Genomic DNA, 22,457 nt, shown 5'->3' with positions numbered 1-22,457 from the left:
CTGCTCTGGCTCGTGCTGTGCTTCCTCAGTGACCTGCCCGGCGCCCTCCTGGTTGGACCAGCACCTCAACTCTGCTGCCCTGGCTGTGGTCAGGCTGGTCTTTCCCAAATGGGGAGCTGACCCTCTCATCGCTCTGCAGAAGCACCGCTCAGCGGCTCCCCTTTCCTTACAAAAACAATTCAAACGGCTTACAAAGCACACTCACACTCGAGACTGGTACAGGTTCCAGCCTCGCAGTGTCGCCCCATGTTTCTCTCGCTGCTGGAAACCCTCTCGTGATTCCTGTTCCCAAGTTCCCTTCACTTGGTGACCCCACTCATCACAGGGCAACATGGACATCACTCCTTAGACAGTTTCCATGGCTGCCCCCCTCTCTGTGCCAAGTGTGACCTCCTACGTGCCCCTCAGCACAGGGTCCCAACCCCCGGTGTACCTGCCACACACTTGCAGGCCCTTGGCTTGTCTTTCTCCAGCACTGATGGCATCCCTGAGGGCAGATGCGTTGACCATCACTGAGCCCTGCATCCCAGCCAGGTGCCTGGCACACATGTGGTGGAAAGTGATAAAACAGCTTTCATAAGTTTGAAAAAAATATATTTAAGAATTATAAAGAAATAAATAACAAAAGACATTTTCCAGGTAAATCAAACAGCAGATGTTTATTGAGCAACAAGCGATGCAATTCTGGAAATTGGATTTTGTTTCAGTGAGCTTCTTGACTGTCTTAGTCCATTTGTGCTGCTATAACAAAATACCACAAACTAGGTAGCTTATGAACAGCAGGTATGTATTTCTCACAGTTCTGAAGGCTGGAAGTTCAAGGTCAAGGTGCCAGCGCAGTTGTAGCCTGGTGAGAGCCTTCTACCTGCTTCAGGCTGCCATCCGCTGGTTGTGTTCTCACCTGGTGGAACAGGCCAGGCATCTGTGCAGCCTCTTCTGAGAGAACTGATCCCTTCACCAGGGCTCTGCTCCCGTGGCCTGAGCACCTCCCAAAGGCCCCACCTCCTACAGCATCGTGTTGGACGTTAGGATTTCAACATATGAACTGGGGGGAGGGGGACACAAACATTCAGACCACAGCACGGACTAATTATTTATTCCGGAAACGTTGTTGAAATACTGCTGTGTCCCAGGCACTACGGTAGAAGCTGCAATAAGTGATAAAGGGAGTGTAAGACTCTCAAAAGGACCTTGTTGTCTAATGAGGTTGAAAATATAGGAAACGTATGAATACAGATGAATTAATACAAAGTAGAGAATGATGAGTCTCTTAGAGGAAGCACAGATGAGTACTTAGGGTTTCACGGGAGGGAGAGATTAATTAGTGGTGGAGCCGTCGCCGAAAGCTTCCCAGAGGAAGCGATGTTCAGACTGTAACGTGACTGGAGCCAGCCAGGTGCGCCTGTGGGGGAGGTTGGGAGGGGGAGGGGGGAGCAGAAGGTGGGGAGGGGGAGGAGGGGGAGGGGGGAGCAGAAGGTGGGGAGGGGGAGGAGGGGGAGGGGGGAGCAGAAGGTGGGGAGGGGGAGGAGGGGGAGGGGGGAGCAGAAGGTGGGGAGGGGGAGGAGGGGCGGGGGGTGGTTTCTTGGCAGAGGGCACATCCCAAACACGTGAGCGTCGCCTCTCTCCCCAGCTTTACTCACCTGCACCAGAAATACATATTTATCGTGTGTGTGTGTGTGTGATGTGCACCACTGCACCTCCAATGCCTAGAACAGTTCTTGGCATATGGTAGGTGCTCAATTAATATTTTTGGAAGGAAGACGGAGAGAAGACAAGGGGGACAGGATTTGCATTTGAATTTGGTCTTCATCTCCAAGTAGGTAGACCGTGGATATTACAGAGGTGATGAAAACGTGTTCCAGATGGCAGGATCCTCCATACTTAGCTTAAGCGTGCACTGGAGCAATTTAAAACGCCTTGTTTCATATTTACTATTATCTGGGCATTAAATATCCAGTTTTGGAAAAAATAATTGTGACGGTAAAGTCAAGTTGTCTTTGAGCTGTCCATGATTGGTAGGTCAGGAAAAGAAAACTGCCCCAGGAGTGGCACAGAGGAAGGCAGGGGTTTAGTGCTCTTGAAACAGATGCATCAGTGAACACCTCTGAGAAATCCTTTTCCATTCCTCTTGTTTGTATTTACCAAAAAAGGAAAAATAGCAATCAGAGGACTCCAAGGAGCCTGTGAGAGCCACTATCACATATTTACTTGTGATTCCTCCAGTATTTTGGAAGTGAAATGTTCCATAAATACAAGTTGTTACTCCTCGGTTTTCATTTGCTTTTTTTCACACATCCCTCCAGTTTTATCTGTGTCATAGCTTTACTTTAAATGCGACAAAGCTCTATCGGTTTTTGTGGTTATACAATAGCATTTTTGAACTATTTTGAATACGCTTTCTTTTTTGAGCCTTCGTTCTCTTCTGTCACAGTTTCTGAAAACAGAAGGAGCAATTCCCATTTCAGTGTATGACTATGTTAGCCTTTAATTCTAATCAGATAAAACTCAGACACGCATAAAACATGAGAGAATAGTCTTTATTCCTCCAAAGTCTCCTGTCCACCTTTGTTTTGTTATCAGTATATCCGATTCTATAAAGTATTTTCTCATACTTTTATCTCTCCTGAAATTGCTTTTTGGGAAATATCGAGTGAAAGATACAATAAATATACAAACAAATTGAATTAAATATGAAAGACGGATGATTTTGGCTCTGTTCTTCTGATGTGCTGGGGAGTTAACCAGGCACAGTTCATGAACACTAATGGAAAAATTCGTCATTTACCATGAGCATCTCCAGACATCGTAGGGCAATTTCTCCCCCCAATTCGCTATATAACTCGGTTACTTCTAAATGTACTAAGATTCAAAAAGGAGGTATTTTATCAATCATGCATCTTAAAGATTACTTCTCATTAATTTAAATATGAATTCCTTTGAGAAGAGACATCCTCTCCAAAAACCAATTTTTTCTATAAATATATCTATGACATCCTAGGCACTATAGTCTTCCTTAAGTTTCCAGATAATAAGAGCATATACCTGCCATATTTTAAATATAACTTACATTCTTTTTGTGTTTTAAGTACTGCTCAAGATTCAGAAAAAAAAATTGTTTTTCTTAATTTGACTCAGAAATCTATACGAAGTAGAGATTTCAAAATATGCGCATCCTCTGCAATGCGGAGATAGAGTTACTCGATATCAACGTAGAACAAAGCTCAGACAGAGAACGTGGGCAGGGAAAGGCTTTCGTGAAACCAAAGAGTGTGCACACGGCCCGTGAACGTTCCTTATAGGCTGTAGACTGTGACACACTCCACTGAGATACCTCTGAAGACGTGGTCAAGCACTCGTGTATGTGTGTAGAAACTGACTCCTAAATGTGCTGATGTGACATTATCAGAGATAACATTTATTTGCTCCATCTCCAAAAGGTTAACGTTTGAAACCATAGGGGTCTCGGGCATAAATAGGATTAGAGTTTTCCCTCTGGAAACAGAGACACTCCCAGCCTGCAAAGGACTCAGTGAATACTGAGTTATCATACTTCACCACCTTCGAATCATCTCTTTGCACTTAAAGTAAAAATTCACCTTAGGACACATCTCGGCTCTGCAGCCCAACGCCTAAGAGGGTCACCCCTCCATCACACTGAGTTTGCAAACTGGTTCTGGATATAGATTCTGTTAGCAGTGGCGCCCGTGGGGTACCAACAAGGCTCGGTGGCACTGTGCTTTTCTTCTCTTTGCTTCAGTGGAAAAAGAAAATATTAGGAAGAGACCACAGGAAAGTATGAAAAAGTAATGAAAACCTCTGCCATTTCTAAAGAAAACGAGAAGGTCAGGAGAACCGAACCTGTTGGCGACCTTCTGTATGCTGAGACTCTGACTGGCCCAGGCATTTTCTGGACTCACGGCAGCCTCTGGGGGCTGTGAAGTCAGTGAAAGTATGAGCCACGCTTGTTTGTATCTGCACATGTGCATCTGTCAGCTAGGGAATCTATGATGTTCGGCAGATTCTCAAAAGGATTTCGACTCCAAACTGGCTCTGGAATACTATTTATTAATCCCTCAAAAAGAACCTGCAGGGGAGAGAGCACATCTCAGAGAGTCAGGCTGGCGGGAGGCGGGTCATCCCGGACAGCGAAACGCGAGCTCCGTGACAGTGCTGGTGACAGTGACCACATCCCTCTACCGTGCATGGACACACTTGCATCAGTCACGCCCGCAGACATGGTATAAACAAGAAAACCAGAAGGAAATAGAGAAAAATATTGATGGTTTGCTATGGGAAAACATCTACTAACATTCTGTACTAGAAAGTTTATCATTTGTAAATTATATACGATAACTTTTCTAAAAACATAAACTTCAGTATATAGTTTACAACCTAAAATAATGACAAGTCAAACCTTGTTCAGGTCCTAAGGTAGTAAAATTCCTAGTAATTTTCATGGTCTAAATAGATAAGTAAACCTTGCATGTGGATAGAAAGCATGGAGTAGAAATTGAAGTCTGACACACTGTCAAATGTGAAAATGAGTCAGTAGAGATTTAAACAATTTTTAAAAACCCAACAAAGTGAACATTTAGAACCTGAAGTTTCAAAGAAACTTCAAAGAACAACCACCTCGAGGGTAAAGTCATGGGTTAATTTCATGCTTTCATCTTTCCTGTCAAGTGCTGCTTTAAAAAGTGGCCCACGACTGGTCGAAAAAGAAACCGAGTCTTTATCAGGGAGAAGCCAATGTATGATACCACTGAGAAGGGTTCATGTTTTAGACTCAAAAGAAACTCTGAGTTACCGGCACTAGTTTCCTTCCTCCGGAACATCTCTGCCTTCAACTCTCCCCCAAAAACATGCATCTGCACAGACTCACAGTCCCTTGGAAGCTTCAATAACCAAGCACAGGAGGAGGCTGGGAGGGGAGGTGCCTCCCCAGAAAGCTCCGGGGAGGGAAGGGAAGCGACCAGCACAGCCCTGCTCTGCGTCCGAGTCTGGGAACAGCCCACCTGCCCTGAGACTGACTCTGCTGCACTCGGTTCTCAGGACGGGCTGCCAGTCAGTGCCTCTAGCTCTGAGATCCTGTTCTACAGAATCACACTGAGAGTGGTTTATGGGCCTGAATAATCTGTGCTATTGCAAACTGGACCTAGTTTCAGCTTTCTTAGATTGCAAAACTAATGCATATATAGAGCTTAAAATGCCAGCTTATCTAGACAGATTCGCCAACAAACACATACAACTGGAACATTTCTATTGAAACTATGTTTGTACGAGCAAGTTTTTAAAAGATGGTAATTAACAAAATTAAAGACAAAAGAACATTTTTTCGGCCTTTTCAAATACTATCTACCCTCAGGGCCATGCCGGAGCCCCACCTCCTGCCTGGACCCCTCCCCTCCTCCCCCCCCACCGGCCTCACCAGCCATGTCTCTCTTGTGTGAAGGACGCTCTTCAGCAGGAAATCACACATGCTCACCCCACCGTAAGGCTGTTAGGAAATCTGTCCCCAGCCTGCTGCAGCTGGAGGCTACAGACCACTCGGACTGCTCCTGCGGTGCCTGGCTTAGCGGGGGCAAGGCAGGAGGGCCAAGGCCTCCAGCTCGAAGCAGAAGATCCCCGAAGTCCCGGTGTGTGTTGGCCTTCTCACTCTGAGAGGCCGTCTGTCCCTGCTCACCTGCAGAAGGAGTACAGAAGGATCCCTCAGTCCTGCGGTTTAAAATGTTAGCAACAGAGGACATTATCTTAGCCCTACCTGTACCATCACACTCAAGACATTTATGTTTCAGTGTTTGACTCCCAGATTAAATAAGTGTCCGAGCCCCACTGGCTATTTTTCCACAATATGAGTCAGAACCAGCTCTTCCTGCTTGCTCTCCACATCTCACCCCCCATCCCTGAGGCTGGCCCTCTCGGCCACAGCTGCCAGGATAACCTTCCCGACCTTTGACTTTTCTTTCCCAGTTCAAGAACCTCCCGCATCTCCAGGCAGCTGAAACTCTTGGGGCCCCCATATGGTGAGGAAGAGTCTCCACAGCTCTGCTTCCCAGCCCAGTTGGTCTCCTCCCGGTATCGTGCATCTCTGTCTCCACGCTTGGGACTGATGGAGGCCAGTCCTATTTCAAGAATCTAGCCCCTGTGCCCTCCTCGGTCCTAAATTAATAAACAACAGCAGCAACAGCAAAAACAATTTTATGAAAACGTTCCCTCCCCAGATTTTATTTATTTAATGAAATAATGCATATAATGCGATACGCACTTATCATGCCTGGATACATATTAAATGTTTAAGAAGTATATATTCCTGTTGTTATGGTTATAGCAGTATTAAACATGTACTGTGCATAATAACAATAAACCACAATATAATATCCACTGCTTTTGCGTTTTAGAATTTTTTTTTTTTAATAAATTTATTGATTGATTGATTTTTTTTTTTTTGGGTGTGTTGGGTCTTCGCTTCTGTGCGAGGACTTCCTCTAGTTGCGGCGAGCGGGGGCCACTCTTCATCGCGGTGCGTGGGCCTCTCACTATCGCGGCCTCTCTTGTTACGGAGCACAGGCTCCAGACGCGCAGGCTCAGTAGTTGTGGCTCACGGGCCTGGTTGCTCTGCGGCATGTGGGATCTTCCCAGACCAGGGCTCGAACCCGTGTCCCCTGCATTGGCAGGCAGACTCTCAACCACTGCGCCACCAGGGAAGCCCCTGCGTTTTAGATTTTTAACTCATTTGTTTTTGACCCTCAGGTCAAAGTCCCTTGGGGTGGGCGCTTTACCGTACTCTGGGTTCCGTAACGGCTAGTAGAGAGCTGTGCACGCAGTGGCGTCCGGTCAGTGCTCACGGATGGCGTGAAGCGGCCGCAGCTCTGCCTCGTACTCCCGGCCTCCACGCACACAGGGGGCTGCTTGGACCCTTGTGTAGCCGGGTGAGGTGGAATGTTTTATTTGGCTGTGTAGATGGAATGTTTGTGTGTATGTGGGTATGAATATTTAAATTCTCATTTAAAAACATGCTAGGATGGAATTCAAAATCTTTTTCTGGCAGAAAATCAAGCCTGTCTCTTCTCTATTTTCTTCTCCTTTCTCATGATTTTATAAATTACAGCTTGTCCCAATAAAAAATTATCCATATGGCCAGTTCTTCACGTTACATTTTATTCCATGCAGAGAACGTGTCTTTCTTTCTAAAGAATTCCTTTCTTACCACATGTTCTATTCTTGCAGCGACTCAGTAAATTTTGGAATGAAATTAAAAAAAAAAAAACTAAACAGCTTAAATTCTCTCAAAGTGTTCTCATTTCCCTACTTTTTTTTTTTTTGGTATAATCAACAGTGCCAAAGATGTTATATAAATTTATTAACATCATCAATATCCATTTGGCAAAGCACCCACCACATACAAGGTGATGTCATGTATTCCATCATTTTTATTTGTGTTTAATATATTCAAAGAAAAGTCTAGGGACTTCCCTGGTGGTGCAGTGGTTAAGAATCCGCCTGCCAATGCAGGAGACACAGGTTCGAGCCCTGGTCCGGGAAGATCCCACATGCCGCGGAGGAGCTAAGCTCGTGCACCACAACTACTGAGCCTGCACTCTAGAGCCCACGAGCCACAACTACTGAGCCTGCACACCTAGAGCCCATGCTCCGCAACAAGAGAAGCCACTGCAATGAGAAGCCCGCGCACCTCAACAAAGAGTAGCCCCCGCTCACCGCAACTAGAGAAAGCCCGCGTGCAGCAACAAAGACCCAACACAGCACTAAATAAATAAAGAAAGAAAAGAAAAGTCTAATCCCAGAGGCGGTTTGGCATAGTATTTCAAAGCCTAGATCTGACATGAGGCTGCCTGGGTTTCAACCCCATCTCTACAACTCCCTAGCTCTGTGGCCTTGCATGACTTACTTCACCTCTCTTTGCCTCAGCTTCTTCATCTATAAAATGCAGATAATAATAGTACCTATTTTGCGGTATATTGTGAGACTTGAAAGAGTTAACATATAAAGAGAGCTTAAATCAGGGTATAGCACAGAGTAAAAACTGTAGAACTATAGTCTGTTATAGATATTATTATGAATATTAGACTAATCAAGTTGTGTTTTGATGGCATTCTCTCTTTAAATTTTTAAATAATTTTACTGCCTAAATTTAGTAGAAATAAAAAATTTATGTATCTAGTTTAGATTAGTCTGGTCATCTTATGTAAAATATTCTACATGTTGATTCTCACTAACAGTTGAAACAAATTAAACAGTATTTCAGAATAGCTTATGGCAGAAAAAGTAGTATTGAATCATATTTTCTTGAAAGAAATAAGTGTTCATCTTTATCCACGGTTACATGGATGCCCCCAATCTTTAATATCTCAATGTTGTTTATTTAAATAAAAAAACACAAGTTTTTAAACAGCTCCCTTCAAGATTTAGTGAGATTCCTAATGTTGGTTCTTATTTCTAATTAGGATGATATTGCTTTACACACATTAAATTACAGTAGACGTGTGCCTTTGGTGTGTTAACGAATTTAGGGGGAAGAGAATTGACAATATCTTCAATATGGAGCCTGCCTATATGTGTTTGAACCTACAGAAGAGGTTTTATTTGCAGACTGTGGAATGATAAAAGGTCACCTCTTAAAATAGCGATCCAAAATGTATGCTCTGTAATTCTCCGAAAGACTCCTTAATGCATCGCTTACAGGGGAGGGAGGGGCAGCAGGACTCTGGCAAATCCTCTTGTATCTGTTAGAGTTTGGAGGACTTAGGTCGAAGGATGCTTTGATCTCTGATATGGGCTAGTTTGGTTTTCCTTTTCCATCACACAGACTACACTCCTAAACTTAGCTCATAGGTTTGTCAAGTTGACTGAATTGTGACTTGAGACCATCTCAAGACAACATGTGAATGCCCTGTTGATACTGAGTCAATATTAGCATTTAACATATGGGTTAGATGCATGTGGGTATATGTAAATATACACATATGTAAACATATCTTCACGCATACCCAGATAACTTTTACAATTTCACTTAAATTGAATTTAAAGCCATCCAAAAGATGGGATTATTTCCTTATGATCCATAGCCAAAATATACACCTTTAACTTATGGATAATTTTTTAAAATTATACTTGGAGCATTTTTGAGTTGAACTGTTCTCCAGGTGCTCCTCAGACAACTGTCCTGAAAAAGACGTTCACTTCTAAGAGAAATTTTGTTTCAAAACAATGCATATTTATAAAAAGAGAAAAAACACTTTCAAGACCTTTGCAGAAATTAAATGTATTTCAAACCAGAATATTCCAAGTTAAAATGCATTTGACAGTTTAAGCTATAAAAAAATAATATTGACATGTTCATACCACTTAACCAAAATATTAAAGTTAAAAGGGTAAAAACAACTGATAGTAACAGAAACACTCATCGTAATAATGGAAACATACACTTATCACTTGAAATTGTTTTGATTGAATTAATAATGTAGCATATTCATCACTTTACTATTTAATTTACTGCTTAATGTTAACTATGTTGATAATATTCTGTTAGAAATTTTAAACAGTAGATTCTGTCTATCAGATCTTCTCCATGTATAGATTATACAAATTACTTAGTACATTAAGCTCGTTACAGCATAAAATTTTAAATGCCATTAGTATGCCATTTAGTATATGATCATATTCCTTGAGAATAGTTTATACCTTGGAAGTTCTAGTAACAATACACTAAAGTACTTTAGAGGAAAGAGACAGACACACACACTTTAACCTTCACTCTTGATGCATTTTTCCTTCCCTGTGTAGTTTACTGAAAATATTACCTACAACAGAACAGTTCAGATAACATTTTTGCACACACTCAATCAAAGGGTATCTCCTAATGCATACCAAGTAAATGTCATATGTTGGATCTGACTTTTTGGTATTAGAACTGACATTAATGAAATGACTAAGCTCATGTCTCTAATGAAACAAAAATAAATGTAGATTGCATTTAATTTTTATCTATTTCTGTATACACCAACAGGGTTCATAACCTTGGGATGTACTCTAGTCTTTATCAGTTTAAAATCTGTGAATATTCCAAATACCATATCAGGATCCCAGTAGGCTAAGTTGTGATGGGGGCTAAGTCCTCTCCAGGAGGGGGCTGGTTTTCCACCTCTGCAGTAGGGCCTTTGTTGTTTCATCTGGATGATGGGTAGAGATGCCAGGAAGCAAAAAGGGCCAGATGTTTTTTTCTGTAAGGACAGAAGCAGCTCCTAGGAGGAAAGATTAAATGTGGGATAGCTAAATAGGGAGACTGGAAAGAGAGGAGCCCACGTGGGCTGACCTGGGGGACATTGATTAAGGTAGGAGGATGAGAAATTGAGAGCAAGTTCTGTGATGATTGAGATATTCAGGTCTTTTTTTTTTAAGTTGTATGCTTGAACAGTTTTATGATTATTTCTTTAGAAACTGATATGCTGCTTAGGCACAAGATAGCCCAGGTTTATTCAGTTCACACTGATGTGGACAATAACTCTAGCTACAGAAACTTGTTATGGGTACACAATATAAAAAGATGTAGATTGTGACATCAGTAACATGAAAAGTGAGAGGAGAAGTAAAAGTACAGTTTTTATATGCAGTGGAAGTTAAGTTGTTATCTGCTTAAAATAGGCTGCTATAACTTTAAGATATTTTATGTAAGCCTCATGGTAATCACAAAGAAAAAGCCTGTAGTAGATACAAAAAGATAAAGTAATCAAAGCATACCACAGGGGGGAAAAAATCGTCAAATTGCAAAGGAAGGCAACAAGAGAGGAAGAAAGTAATAAAGAAAATATAAAACCTTCAGAAAACAATTAACAAGGCATTAATAAGTCCTTCCCTATCAATAATTACTTTAAATGTAAATGGATTAAATTATCCAATCAAAAGACATAGAGTGACTGAATAGATAATAAAACAGGCTCCAAATATATGCTGCCTACAAGAGACTCACTTCAGCTTTAAGGACACACATAGGCTGAAAGTGGAGGGATGGAAGAAGATATTCCATGAAAATGGTTATCAAAAGAGAGCAGAGGTGTTGTACTTATGTCAGATAAAATAGACTTTCAGTCCAAAACTGTTGTGAGAGACAAAGGTCATCATGTAATGATAAAGGAATCAATTTATCAAGAAGATATAACAATTGTTAATATATATGGAGTCACCATTAGAGAACCTGAATTTATAAAGCAAATATTAACAGAAGTAGAGCGAGAAATAGATAAATAGAAATTTTAGAATGAAAAATATAATAACCACAAATAAAATGGATCATTAGTATTATATTTTGTATCAGGATGACTTTTTTAAAATTAAAAACTCATGAGTATTTAATTTGTGCCAGTCACTATACCAGGACCTTGCCTAGATTGTCTCATTTAGTTTTCACAAAAATCCCTGTACTGTCACCATTTTATAGATGAGGAAATGAAAAACAAGCCTCTGGTACTAGTAGCTTTAATACAGTTTTCTAGTTCTTATATCTGTGCTTTTCAATGCTTAACTTGAGTAGTAATTCTCTTGTAACTTCCTAATTGGCCACGTTAGCAAGTTTATAATATATAGGATGATTTTACAGGCTGAATTACCCCAGAGAAAAGTATTTTTATTTATTTATTTTTTATTTTAAATTTTTATTGGAGTATAGTTGATTTACAATGTTGTGTTAGTTTCAGGTGTACAGCAAAGTGAATCCGTTATACATATACATAGATCCACTCTTTTTTAGATTCTTTTCCCATATAGGTCAACAGAGTATTGAGTAGAGTTCCCTGTGCTGTATAGTAGGTCCTTATTAGTTATCTATTTTATATATAATAGTGTGTATATGTCAATTGGAAAAGTATTTTTAGAGTCAAATTTGTTTCATCCAACTCTTTGAAGTCTGAGTTATATACATGTAGACTTCTTTTAACTCTACTTATGAAACTTTTGTTCTTAATAGTCATACATTTTTCTTACTGTGTACATTAAATTTTCTAGTATTTTTAATGACAATTAAGTGACAATATCAGCTATTTTATGGACACAAGTTAGAAAGTTTACCTGTAATATATCTTGGGTAAACTCACTTTAATATATCTTGGGTAAACTCACTTTTTTCTTTTTTTGTGTGTGGGGGGGGGTCAGGTAAACACATTTTAAAGCCTCAGGAATTTGAAGAGAATTGACTCTGAGACCTCAGAATCTTACATATACCAGTTGGGTTTTGCTCATCTCTGTATTTGAGAACAATGTAATAGAACTTGCATTATATCCTCAGTAGATATTATAATGTATTCTTGGAAACTTCCTGGTCTATATCCCTGGTCTCTCTCTCTTTCTCTCTCTCTCTCTGTATATATATATATATATATATCTCATTTATACTTGCTCACAATCCTCATAGAAGTAAAATTGGTAACAGTTTAAGTCCTATGTTAGCTTTTAAAAGTTTCCATAGAAAGTATTACAGATATTCTATAATTTCAGTAACCTGCATTTCAGTGTTTATCATGCCTTTCGATACCATTGGCCAAGAAATCAATATTTTCTTAAAAATAAAAGATATTCATTTAACATACTACGTAAGTTTAAGCTACCCACGTATTAAAGTTAAATGGCAGTGAGGACAAATGGTCTTCTGTTCACCAGGGACCATCGTGGGTGGGAGGTGGGTGCTGCTCTTCACGCGACAGGTAGGATGTAGGACCTGCCAGCGGGCTGGGGATCTTGGTGTCATCAGGGCCCAAGGCCAGGCTGCAAGGCAGGCAGCGTTTACTTATCTCGCCCCCTCCCGTTGCCTGGCTGACCCCCTTCTCTGAGAGTCTCAGCCCCTTACCCTCTGGCAGGGGCAGCATCTAGGACTGTCCTGCCGCCTTTGCTGCGGGAGGCCAACCCCTCAGACGGTCTTCTTCCGGGAGCGCTTCCCAATACAAGGCCCCCACTCACCCCAACAAGTAAATTCTTACCTTTTGAACCTAAGCGAAGAGACTTTAGCGTGTAACCTCCCGGCTCAGATATGTTGTCTTATCTAGGTCTTAGAAAGAAAAGAATATAACTGGATAATAAAATAATTGAGACTAAAATACAAAAGGCAGTGGGCTTCCCGGCGGGGTGGCTTAGTTGCATTAGAGAACTCTTTACAGTTTAACTACATCCCTAATTCCTGGGCTACGTGAGGGCATATTCCTAGATCAGGGCTCCTCCTGGGAGCTACTTGCCTTTTTTGGATGACTTCACTTTTCTGGATCAGCAAAAAGGTTGTCAACGACCTGACACTCTTCCTGAAATATTGCTGACCTCTGTGTTTGTATTTATGTTTTGAAGTACAGCACCCAAGGGGCTCTTTCATCTTTGCCATTTTGCTTAAATTTGTAATGCCTCCCTACCCTTATAACGTCATGTCACAGAGAGAAAATGCTAATCAGTACTTGGGAAGGGAGGGAATTCAGAGTCTGGAGGAGGCCACTGTGGCTGGAAGGACTCTGGTGCCTGAGGCCCCTCCGGCCACCCTGAGGGCGTAGCTGCACAGGGGTTGGGAAGCTACCAATTAGGTGTGTGGTGACAGCTTAGTAATAACCTCGTGGTCCAGACTGTCCATCTCCCAGGATTTGACAGTTCATGGCCCATTATTTTCAGCAAAACAAAGTAGTCAGAGACAAGCAGGAACCACACTTGCTGCTTGGGTATGAGGAGATGAAAACATTGTAGATACAAGATGATCATACGGTTGGATGAGCAGAACCTGGAGTCCAGGGGGTTTGGAAATCAGCAGGTGCTATCTAGACTCTTGGAATTGGAGCTGCATGGGAAGAATCCAAAATGAAGGTGGGATCCCAGCCAGTGGGTAAAGCACAGTAGGAGAGAATAATTCGGGGGGAGAAGCACATAGGCGACTGGCCAGCTGGTATCGGGGAAGCGGGGGGGGCCTGGCTGCCTAGGTTGGGATTAGGAGGCAGAGGGCCTCCTAATGGGAGATGGCCCAGCAAGAAGCAAGTAGGAACGTAGGGCCTCTGTCCCTCGGATCAGGACTGGTCCTGAGAATATGAGGAAACTGCACCGACCTGTGGAATCAGGTGCCCCTGCTGTGGAAGGAAGGAGAATTCAGAGGCCGAGGACCCTCCCGGGCGTGCCACCACCTGCCGTGATTCAGTGCCGGCTGCTCCAGTGCCCCCTCCCGGCCCCCTGCCCCATTACAACCAGCAGGGGCGCAGCCAAGGACTGCTCCTAAGAGGAGTGCACGACAGTTTTTAAGGAAAAAAATATATACTGATACAGTTTTATTTTTCTATTTCTCCTCAGATGTTAAAAATTCTACTTAAATATTCTGAAAAGCAAAACGAGTATTTTTAATGGCAGCCATTTTTATGTTTCCTTCTATTTATCAAGAGGGCTACTAGGATCTCGGTTTTTAGCTCTCTCCAAAAATCTCTTTTAAAGTTTGTCTGCAGCTGCCTAGCAGTTTTTTGCTTATTTAGCATTCACCCTCTATTCATCTGTCTTGCTGATGAACTTGGGCCTGACATATTTTATAAATTATTTGGTTGAACTGTATAAAATTCCCAATATTCTACTGTCTCTGACTTTTAAAAACTATATAGTTCCTGATATCTCTTTCTTCTTTTCCTGCCAACAGCAAACACATATTGAATTAAGGAGGGATGGGGAGCTGGTCTGCTCGATCAGAAGAGCCCTGCCTCCCCCAGGATGCCCACTCAGGCCTTCCCTCCTGGCCTGCAGTTTTCATGCCTCCTTATCTTGGTCCGTTATGAGCTTAAATCTGAATATGCCACTTCCCTATCCGTCAGAAGCTATCATTTTACCTTGACCAACAGAGCCTTAAGTCATAGAAATTTCAGCTTATGTCAGCAATTTTCTAAAAAGACTGTGTCTTCAGAAACTTTTCCCCCAGTATTTGGCTAAATCAAAAGTAAGTGTTAAGTAGTTGTATCACACCTAGGACAACCACTTCAATCAGTTTTTTCCTATGTGTACAGATTTATGCAGTCATGTATGTTCTTCCAAACACACACATACACACACACACACGCATGAGTAAGGGTCTGCATGTGCAGGAGGGCAGGCTGACATTTGGAATGTCATCTCTTTAACATAAATATTTCTCTGCATTGAACGCAAGTAAGCACAGTGTTGCAATCCAGAAGCTTGTTCACAGCAGAGCCCAGGTTGAAAATGGTGCAGACAATGCAACCGAAAGCCCCCTCATCACGCTCCTTTCGTACCTTCCTTTGTCTCCCATCATTATCTTCTTTCAGGTTCTTCACCAACATCTTCTGCAAAATATGTTTTTGTCATTTAATATTGGGTTGGCCAAAAAGTTCGTTTTGGATGTTACGGAAAAACCAGAACGAACTTTTTAGCCAACCCAGTATATTCTTTTGAACTTCATGCTTTTTTCTGATCTGTATAATCCTGAGATACTTTCTCATATGCGTCGCCTCCCACAATCGAGAAATATTCCATTCTAATGATGCTCCGAGGCATTGCATTTAGTTTTGCATGCCTGAGTACCCGAGAGACAAAGAAGAGCTAGAATGGGATTAGGAAATAAATGAATGTTTAAATGAGTAAAAGGATTGATTAATGAATGAAGATTGAGGGAAACAAAATTTCTCTCAACTTAAGCAAGTACTGAACAAGAGCATGAATGGTAGCTTCTACAATACTGGATAGATAAGCCTGAGGAAGAGACAGCATGAGTGTCTTGCAGCTCTAGTCATGTGGGGTAATTATATGAAATTTAGAAAATTCATGACCATAATGATCATTAAAAAATCTCAAATTGGGGGTATATATTAGATGGATAGCAAAGCTTCTGAGTGATAGTGTCTTCATGAAAACTCAGCTGTGCTTAAAATAAACATTTCCCCATCTCTCTTAGGTTAGCCTAATGCCTTTCAATTTTCATCTGCGGAAAGTTCTTTCTAAAAATCTCCCTTAAATCTCATATGCTGCAGCCTAAACCAATTGGTCCTGCTGGAAACTGCTTTATCACCTCTGCACTTCTCATCCAGGACCCAGCATGGGCTGACTTATTTTCCCCTAGACATTAAGACGTGGCAAACCCTGTACTGCTTTCCCTGTGAATGCTTGCCTTGGCTACACTTTGCACAAAAATTACATTCCTTTTTTTTTTGATGGTGCTAAAAATGTTTTCCCACTTCTGCCCACGTGATTGATGCTCGTAATTAAGTGATTTATTTTGGGGTTTCCCAAGAAGGTGCCAGGTAACTTTGGGAAATTGCTTATCCTGGGTGAGCCTGTTTTCTAACCTAGAAAAAAATATGTCAGTACCATCTTTGGGTATTTAGTACTAAATATTAGAGATGATATATGTAAAACACCTTGTATTGCAATGGGTCCATGTAAACACTCAATAGGGGTAGCTTTTGTTCTTATTATAAATTGTATTTATTGGTACATATCCCAACTTCTTCACTAGATTTATATTCTCCAGAGTGCTCAGCATGTAGCACATGCTCAGTTAGTGGGCTGTTGAATCAGTACGGAATAAACTAAGAAATAGTGCCAATTAATGTTAACTACAGAACATGCATCCACGGGGCGCCCCTGCCTGGCAAAGTACTGGTCCACCCTGGCATGTTGGGCGAGGCTGGTGTTATCAGAACCACCCCATCCCAAATTCCAGAAGGCCCGTTCTAGATACAGGTTGGTACTAAAGTCCTCTGAGGTTAGACTGTGTATAAGTGCTCCCTGGAAAACTCAGTCTGCTGGAAAACAGAGGGAAACTGCATTGCTCCCTGATTTTATCATGACTTTAAAATAGCAAAAGCAAACTTTCACGTATCAGAAAGGATGTATTATGCACCGTATACCAGCAAATTTATAGTAAGCAGGAAGAGAATTCCTAAAAAAAGAGCCAACTGCCAAGATACTGATGCATCTGAGTCTGTGCTCCCCAAATGTAAAGGATGGCAGCACTGTTGTAATGAGAGCAGCTACCACTAGTGTGTGTGTGTGTGTGTGTGTGTGTGTGTGTGTGTGTGTGATTCCTCGTGGTCACAACAGCCCGTAGGAGCTGGATCTGATTTTCCCATTTCACTGGAGGGGAACCGGAGCTCGGTGGACCAGCTCCCTCAGGGTTGTGGGCGGGGCGCCGTCCTGCCTGGTCGGCCCCTGACAGCATCTGCCTCGTTCCCGGCAGCACAGAGATTGGGGGCCTCTGGGGACAGGAACGTGGGCACAGAAATCTACCGGAGGCAACCGATCACCTGTGGCAGGGGCCAGAGCCTCTGCCCTGAGCCTGCTGTCAGCCTCCTAACACATCCTGGAGTCAGGATTCAGCCTTGACTGTGGTCTCTCCTCTTTCACCCACAACTGGCCCTTCACGTTCAAACACAAAACTTCCTAGCTGGTTTCAGGAGGATGAAGCAGTCATCCAGATACACTATTTCTGGATACATGAATGATAAGAAGTAAAAGCATGATATCCTCTGATACTGGTAAAGATGTTTAGTTACCCCATAGTATTTTGTGATACAGGTAGTCAAATTAGAGCTTGAATATTGGAGGATACAAACTGAATTAGGTGTTTACATGACATTTTCGTTGCTCCATTGGATGTACATCTTTAGGTTGTTCTTAGATTTTTAAGTTGTTTTTTTTTGGCCTCACGGCATGTGGGATCGTAGTTCCCCGACCAGGGATCGAACCCGAGCCCTCTGCGTTGGAGGCACGGAGTCTTAACCCCTGGACCACCAGGGAAGTCCCTTAGATTTTTAAGTGTTTTAGATTGTGAAAACCGTATTGCTGATGACTGTACCTGTAATGTCTGCTGACCGGTGTCTATGGACTGGCACCTGAGATCTTCACAAAGGGCAATATGAAAAGAAACTTAACCTGAGTGTGTTCAGTGAAAGGAGAATGTCTCTATTCAGCTTTTCAATATTGGGTGTATGTCTGTTCCAATGACAGTACAGCCCTGATGTATCACCCTAAACTGATGCCTGTGCTCTCATTTTTATACAAACCAGTGCCTTTGGCTGCCCGTATTCGGACATGAACTTGAAAAAGGAGGCAACGCTTCACGATCGTCTGCGAGAACAAACACAGGCAAATGTGGACTCAGACTCCGCACATTCAAAATCGAAAAACCTCTGTAGTTTGAAGTTCAATGGAAAACATGAAAAGGGGAACAGCCAGTCCAGGTAAGGAACTTCTGAAAATGTGAACCAGAGAGTAAAGCGTGTAGAACAGAAAAGAACAAATTTGTTGGTGATAATAGTTTCTTGTGTTTCTTCAGAATCTTTCTTTATTCTGTATATTATTGTGTTCACTGGCTCATAGAATTCATCTAAGCCTTGACATTTGTTTTAAAAATATTTTTTCTTACTTCATCCTCAAACATTTGAATTTACCTCTAAGTGTAGCTATTGTACGTAGGCAACAGAAAGCAAATCTCACGTGTAAATTCCGTAAGACTCCCTGTATCTCTGGAGTCATCTCACAGGTGGCATCTCTCTGGGCACGTGGCCCGGTGTTCGCATCCTCTTGGTCCCATCAGGATCCCCTCGCTCACCTGGTACTTGTCATCTTTAATCCAAAAGTCCCTCAGATGCGCTTTCCTTACTCTGAATAGTTCCTGTTTTGATTCATCGATGACACATCACCCTCTTGTTCCTAAGTGTAAACTTATGACTTTAAGGGTCAGTTCTCAATTTTTATTTACTTATAATCATTTTCTAAGACGCTACAGATGCAACCTTATTTGCTCTTTTTTAACCTAAATGAGTAAATAAATAACATTTTAAGATAAAAGTTTCATCCTCCATGCTGGGAATTATAAACACAGGAGAATCTAACTACAAGTAAATAATTGGAGACCAGACAGAGATGGAGCCATGAAAGGCTCGGCAGAGGTGAGAAGTGGGTGTTTTTCAGGCCCCGCTGCAGGCAGAAGGCGCTGGCGTTCAAGGTTGAACTTTGGAGGAGCTGGTACGGGAGGGGCTGCTGGTTCTCCGGACCACCATCACCCACCCCCGGCCCCACGCCCAGCCCTCGCCCAGCCCTCGCCCAGCCCTGCCCTTCCCGTTCAGCATGTGGGAGAGGACGGTGCGCGCCTCTCTGCGGGGGCAGACTTTCCAGGAACCCCCTTCTGCCCTTTCACCCTTCGGTCCCAGCATGGATGCTCCTTTACTGCCAAGGTCTGTTCACTGGGAGAGTTTGGCTCCTAGGACACACTTTTCACGTGGAGTTTACATCCTGGACTGTGCATTTTGTTCTTCTTGTAGAGCATCTCGGTGACGTTGCATTTTCGTTAAGCAGCTGATTTTGAGCGTGGTCGCTGTGCCCCGGGCCGCCCGTCACCCTCCGCCGCGCGCGCCCCATCCTCTTTCTCCGGGTACCGCGCAGCTCCCCTGCCGCATGTTACCCTGCATTTTCTCCTTTGCGCTACACCCACTGCTCTTGCCGGAACTGTACAGGGTCTAGTTTTTCTTTACTGCTTTTCACACCCACACCGTTTACAACTTCAAGTGGCTGAGAGCTCGAACAGCTTTTCCATTTCCTAGTTGAGGGAGTTTTTTCTTTTTTTTCTTTTTAAACTGTTTTCCAGGGAACAGCGCTTGTTTATTCCAGAGACCAGTGCATCCATTTGCTGTTACTCTTTTTGTTCTGTTATCTTCCCCCCCCCCAAATAAAAACTCAGCCTCTCTTGTAAACATTTTAGACATTCATCCTCAATGTCAAAAGTCAGAGAGAATAAGCAGCTCTTTGAACTGCTTTAAAAAAACGATGACTCCGGCGTGTTCTCTCGGAGGTTAGCCCGGCCTTTCTCTTCAGCACAGGTGTACGGCTCCCCCATCCCTAACTCGCCTTTCAATACATTGTTGTGTGCTTTGCCGTTCTGAAGGGTTTTTGCAGTGAAATGCGTCCAATAAGCATAATTACTACAGATAGAAAAAGCAGAGAATGTTAGTTGATAACCAAGCAAAAAAATTACACATGATCCTATCCTGTCAGATCCTGTTTCATGAATGCACAGAGCTGTGTGAGCGGCTGCGCGGAGGAGGGGGAGTGTCACGGTGGTCCACGTCTCGAATTGTTAAGCCTTCTTTTTCTTTCACATCCCAAGACCAAAGCCATTCTTTCACTCCAATCCCCGTCCTCTTTTTTTTTTTAAACCAGTCATCACAACAAAACGATGTTCGGGTAAGTGGTCTTGGCAGTAATGCTCACTTTGACCTGCTTCCATCCGCATGACCTCCTGTTCGCGGTCCAGAATTCCAGCTCAAGGAAAAAAAGGAGAACAAGGAAATCGACAAGGAAGAATATGTAGGCTAATGACGAGCAGCTAAAATTTATTTCAACTCTTTTCACAGTTTATTTGTGGCAATCTCCTGAGGCTGCCTCTCCTCTAACCCAAACCTTTGCTCTTAAAATCACAAGATACCATGTACAGGTGGAGGAGAATGTTGAAATCCCATCTCTCCTCTTCTACGTGCTGAGGAAGAATAACTTGTGGTTGGCACGTGTCCAAGGATAGACAAGGGGGTGAAATTAGTGAAAATCAGGGTTTTAATTTCCTCTGGCGTCCAGTGCATCCATGCCATGGTCACCAAGCCCTGGACAGGCCTGCTCTAACTTCTTATACAAGCAACGCTGTCACCTTAGCATCTCCAGACTTCTTGCAATTCCAGTGCAAAATATAAAGTTATCTCTTGACCTTCTTCCAAAATCAATTAGATGCTGCCCAAAAGTTTAGGGAATTCTGTATTTTCCTTAACTGCATCCTAGTTTTGTGTTTAGTTTTAAAAAACATGTTTGTTCTCATGTTAATCTTTGGAGAGGGAGTTATTATTAGTAAATTTTAAGTCTCCATGATTTAGTAGTGGAAATAGTCTATTTATGTTCACATTTTCTTAGTAGAGGGTCAAGTTATAAATTCGAGTGCATTATATACTACTAAATGTTTATAGGATTCATCTTCATAGTAGTACGATTGCACGTTAATATAATTTTAAAGAGATTCACAATAGGTCGCCATTACTGAAAAACTGTATGCTGTAAATATATTCCCTTTCTTGGTCCTAGTAGAGTGATTAGTATTATATTCATGGTGCATTAAACGGAGGCAAATGACCTTAACACTTGAACATCTTTCATCTGGGAACGTACTCTAGGGTGGATACCTTAATTTGTTTGACAGTTTATAGTTTTCAGATACATTACCTTTAAAAGCTCCCCATAATCTTGTGAGTTAGGCAAAACAGACATTATTGTTGTTATATTGTATATGTTGTATATATAGTATTGTCACTTACTGGTGAAGAAGTAGAGGTTCTTACTAGTAGCTAATCCAGGACATAGGTCTTCTGGTTAAATCCAGCATATTCTTAGTTCAGTAAACTGATAATAGTAACAAGAGATTTATCAACAATAATACTAATACTGATATCATACACTTATTAGCTTGTGCCGCAAAGCATTGTGCTGAACAATTCATATACATGGTCTTGTGAATTTTATTTCATCCTCACAACAACTCTGTGCGTGGAAAGTATTCTGACTCTGGTTTTATAATGTAGGCACCTCTTCAGAGAGGTTAGGCAAAGTGTGCAGGACCACACAGATAATTAGTAGAAAAGGTAGGGTCTGAGTCCAGAACTACCTGACCCTAAATCCTATACATGTTTTCAACGGCATCAGGCTGGCAAAAGAATGGCAGTCGGAGGCTCTGAAAATGCCTGGCTGGGTTTATATTTAGACTTTCTACTGCTTTTCAGTATTCTCAGGGTCATCTCGTGAGGCATTTATTTCTTATTTTGTGAAAACAGAACTACTGAAGGGGGAGAATCTCAACCATGTTTGCCCCAAACTGTTTATTCTTATGTATACTATATAATGCAAGACTTCCACCTGAACACGTTTCTTTGTAATAGGTACTAAAGGCTTCGATCTGCAACGAGAGAATAAAATTATACTCATTAAACAGTTTCATCATAAGAAAATTACTTGAAATGCAGCTGCCCCCCCACACCCTATATTATGTTAGCTGGCTTCCCGGGCCTGTGTAGGACATTTTTTCCAGGCCCCCTCCCCATCCACCTGGGTATTCTTTAATAACAACTTCTGCCTCTAATTTACACAGTCAGCAGGACCATTAGTTAAAAGAGCTGTCATATTCAATCACGGCTATTAAGAAAACCTAAGAAAATGCCTAATAAAGCTCACTTTGTTTTTCCTAATGCCTGCCATATTATAAATTTAACGTACTTCCCAAAGGCCTATATTGACAATAAAAATGGCTGGGAAGAATTATGGTAATCACAGAGAATGGCAGGCAGTGGAGTAGTTCCTTAATGATCCTCGTAATAAACTGCTCTGCTATGAGCCAACTAGTTTGTTTTCACGGCTCAGATTACCTTCTGTGAGGTCCGTTCTCAGAATTTAACCAGTATTAG

General features: G+C 42.1%; 1 protein-coding gene across 1 annotated transcript in view; it reads left to right on the top strand.

Moving 5' to 3' along the window:
* L3MBTL4 (L3MBTL histone methyl-lysine binding protein 4) overlaps nt 1-22,457 on the top strand; it is a 308,033-nt gene that overhangs the window by 190,994 nt on the left and 94,582 nt on the right. Inside the window, exon 14 of the mRNA XM_028162388.2 lies at nt 18,030-18,203. Coding sequence (XP_028018189.2) covers nt 18,030-18,203 — 174 coding nt within the window. The remainder of the gene's footprint in view (nt 1-18,029; nt 18,204-22,457) is intronic.

This window comes from Balaenoptera acutorostrata, chromosome 13, assembly GCF_949987535.1.
Source record: "Balaenoptera acutorostrata chromosome 13, mBalAcu1.1, whole genome shotgun sequence".
Taxonomy (NCBI): Eukaryota; Metazoa; Chordata; class Mammalia; order Artiodactyla; family Balaenopteridae; genus Balaenoptera; species Balaenoptera acutorostrata.
This window is presented reverse-complemented; position numbering and strand designations above follow the sequence as displayed.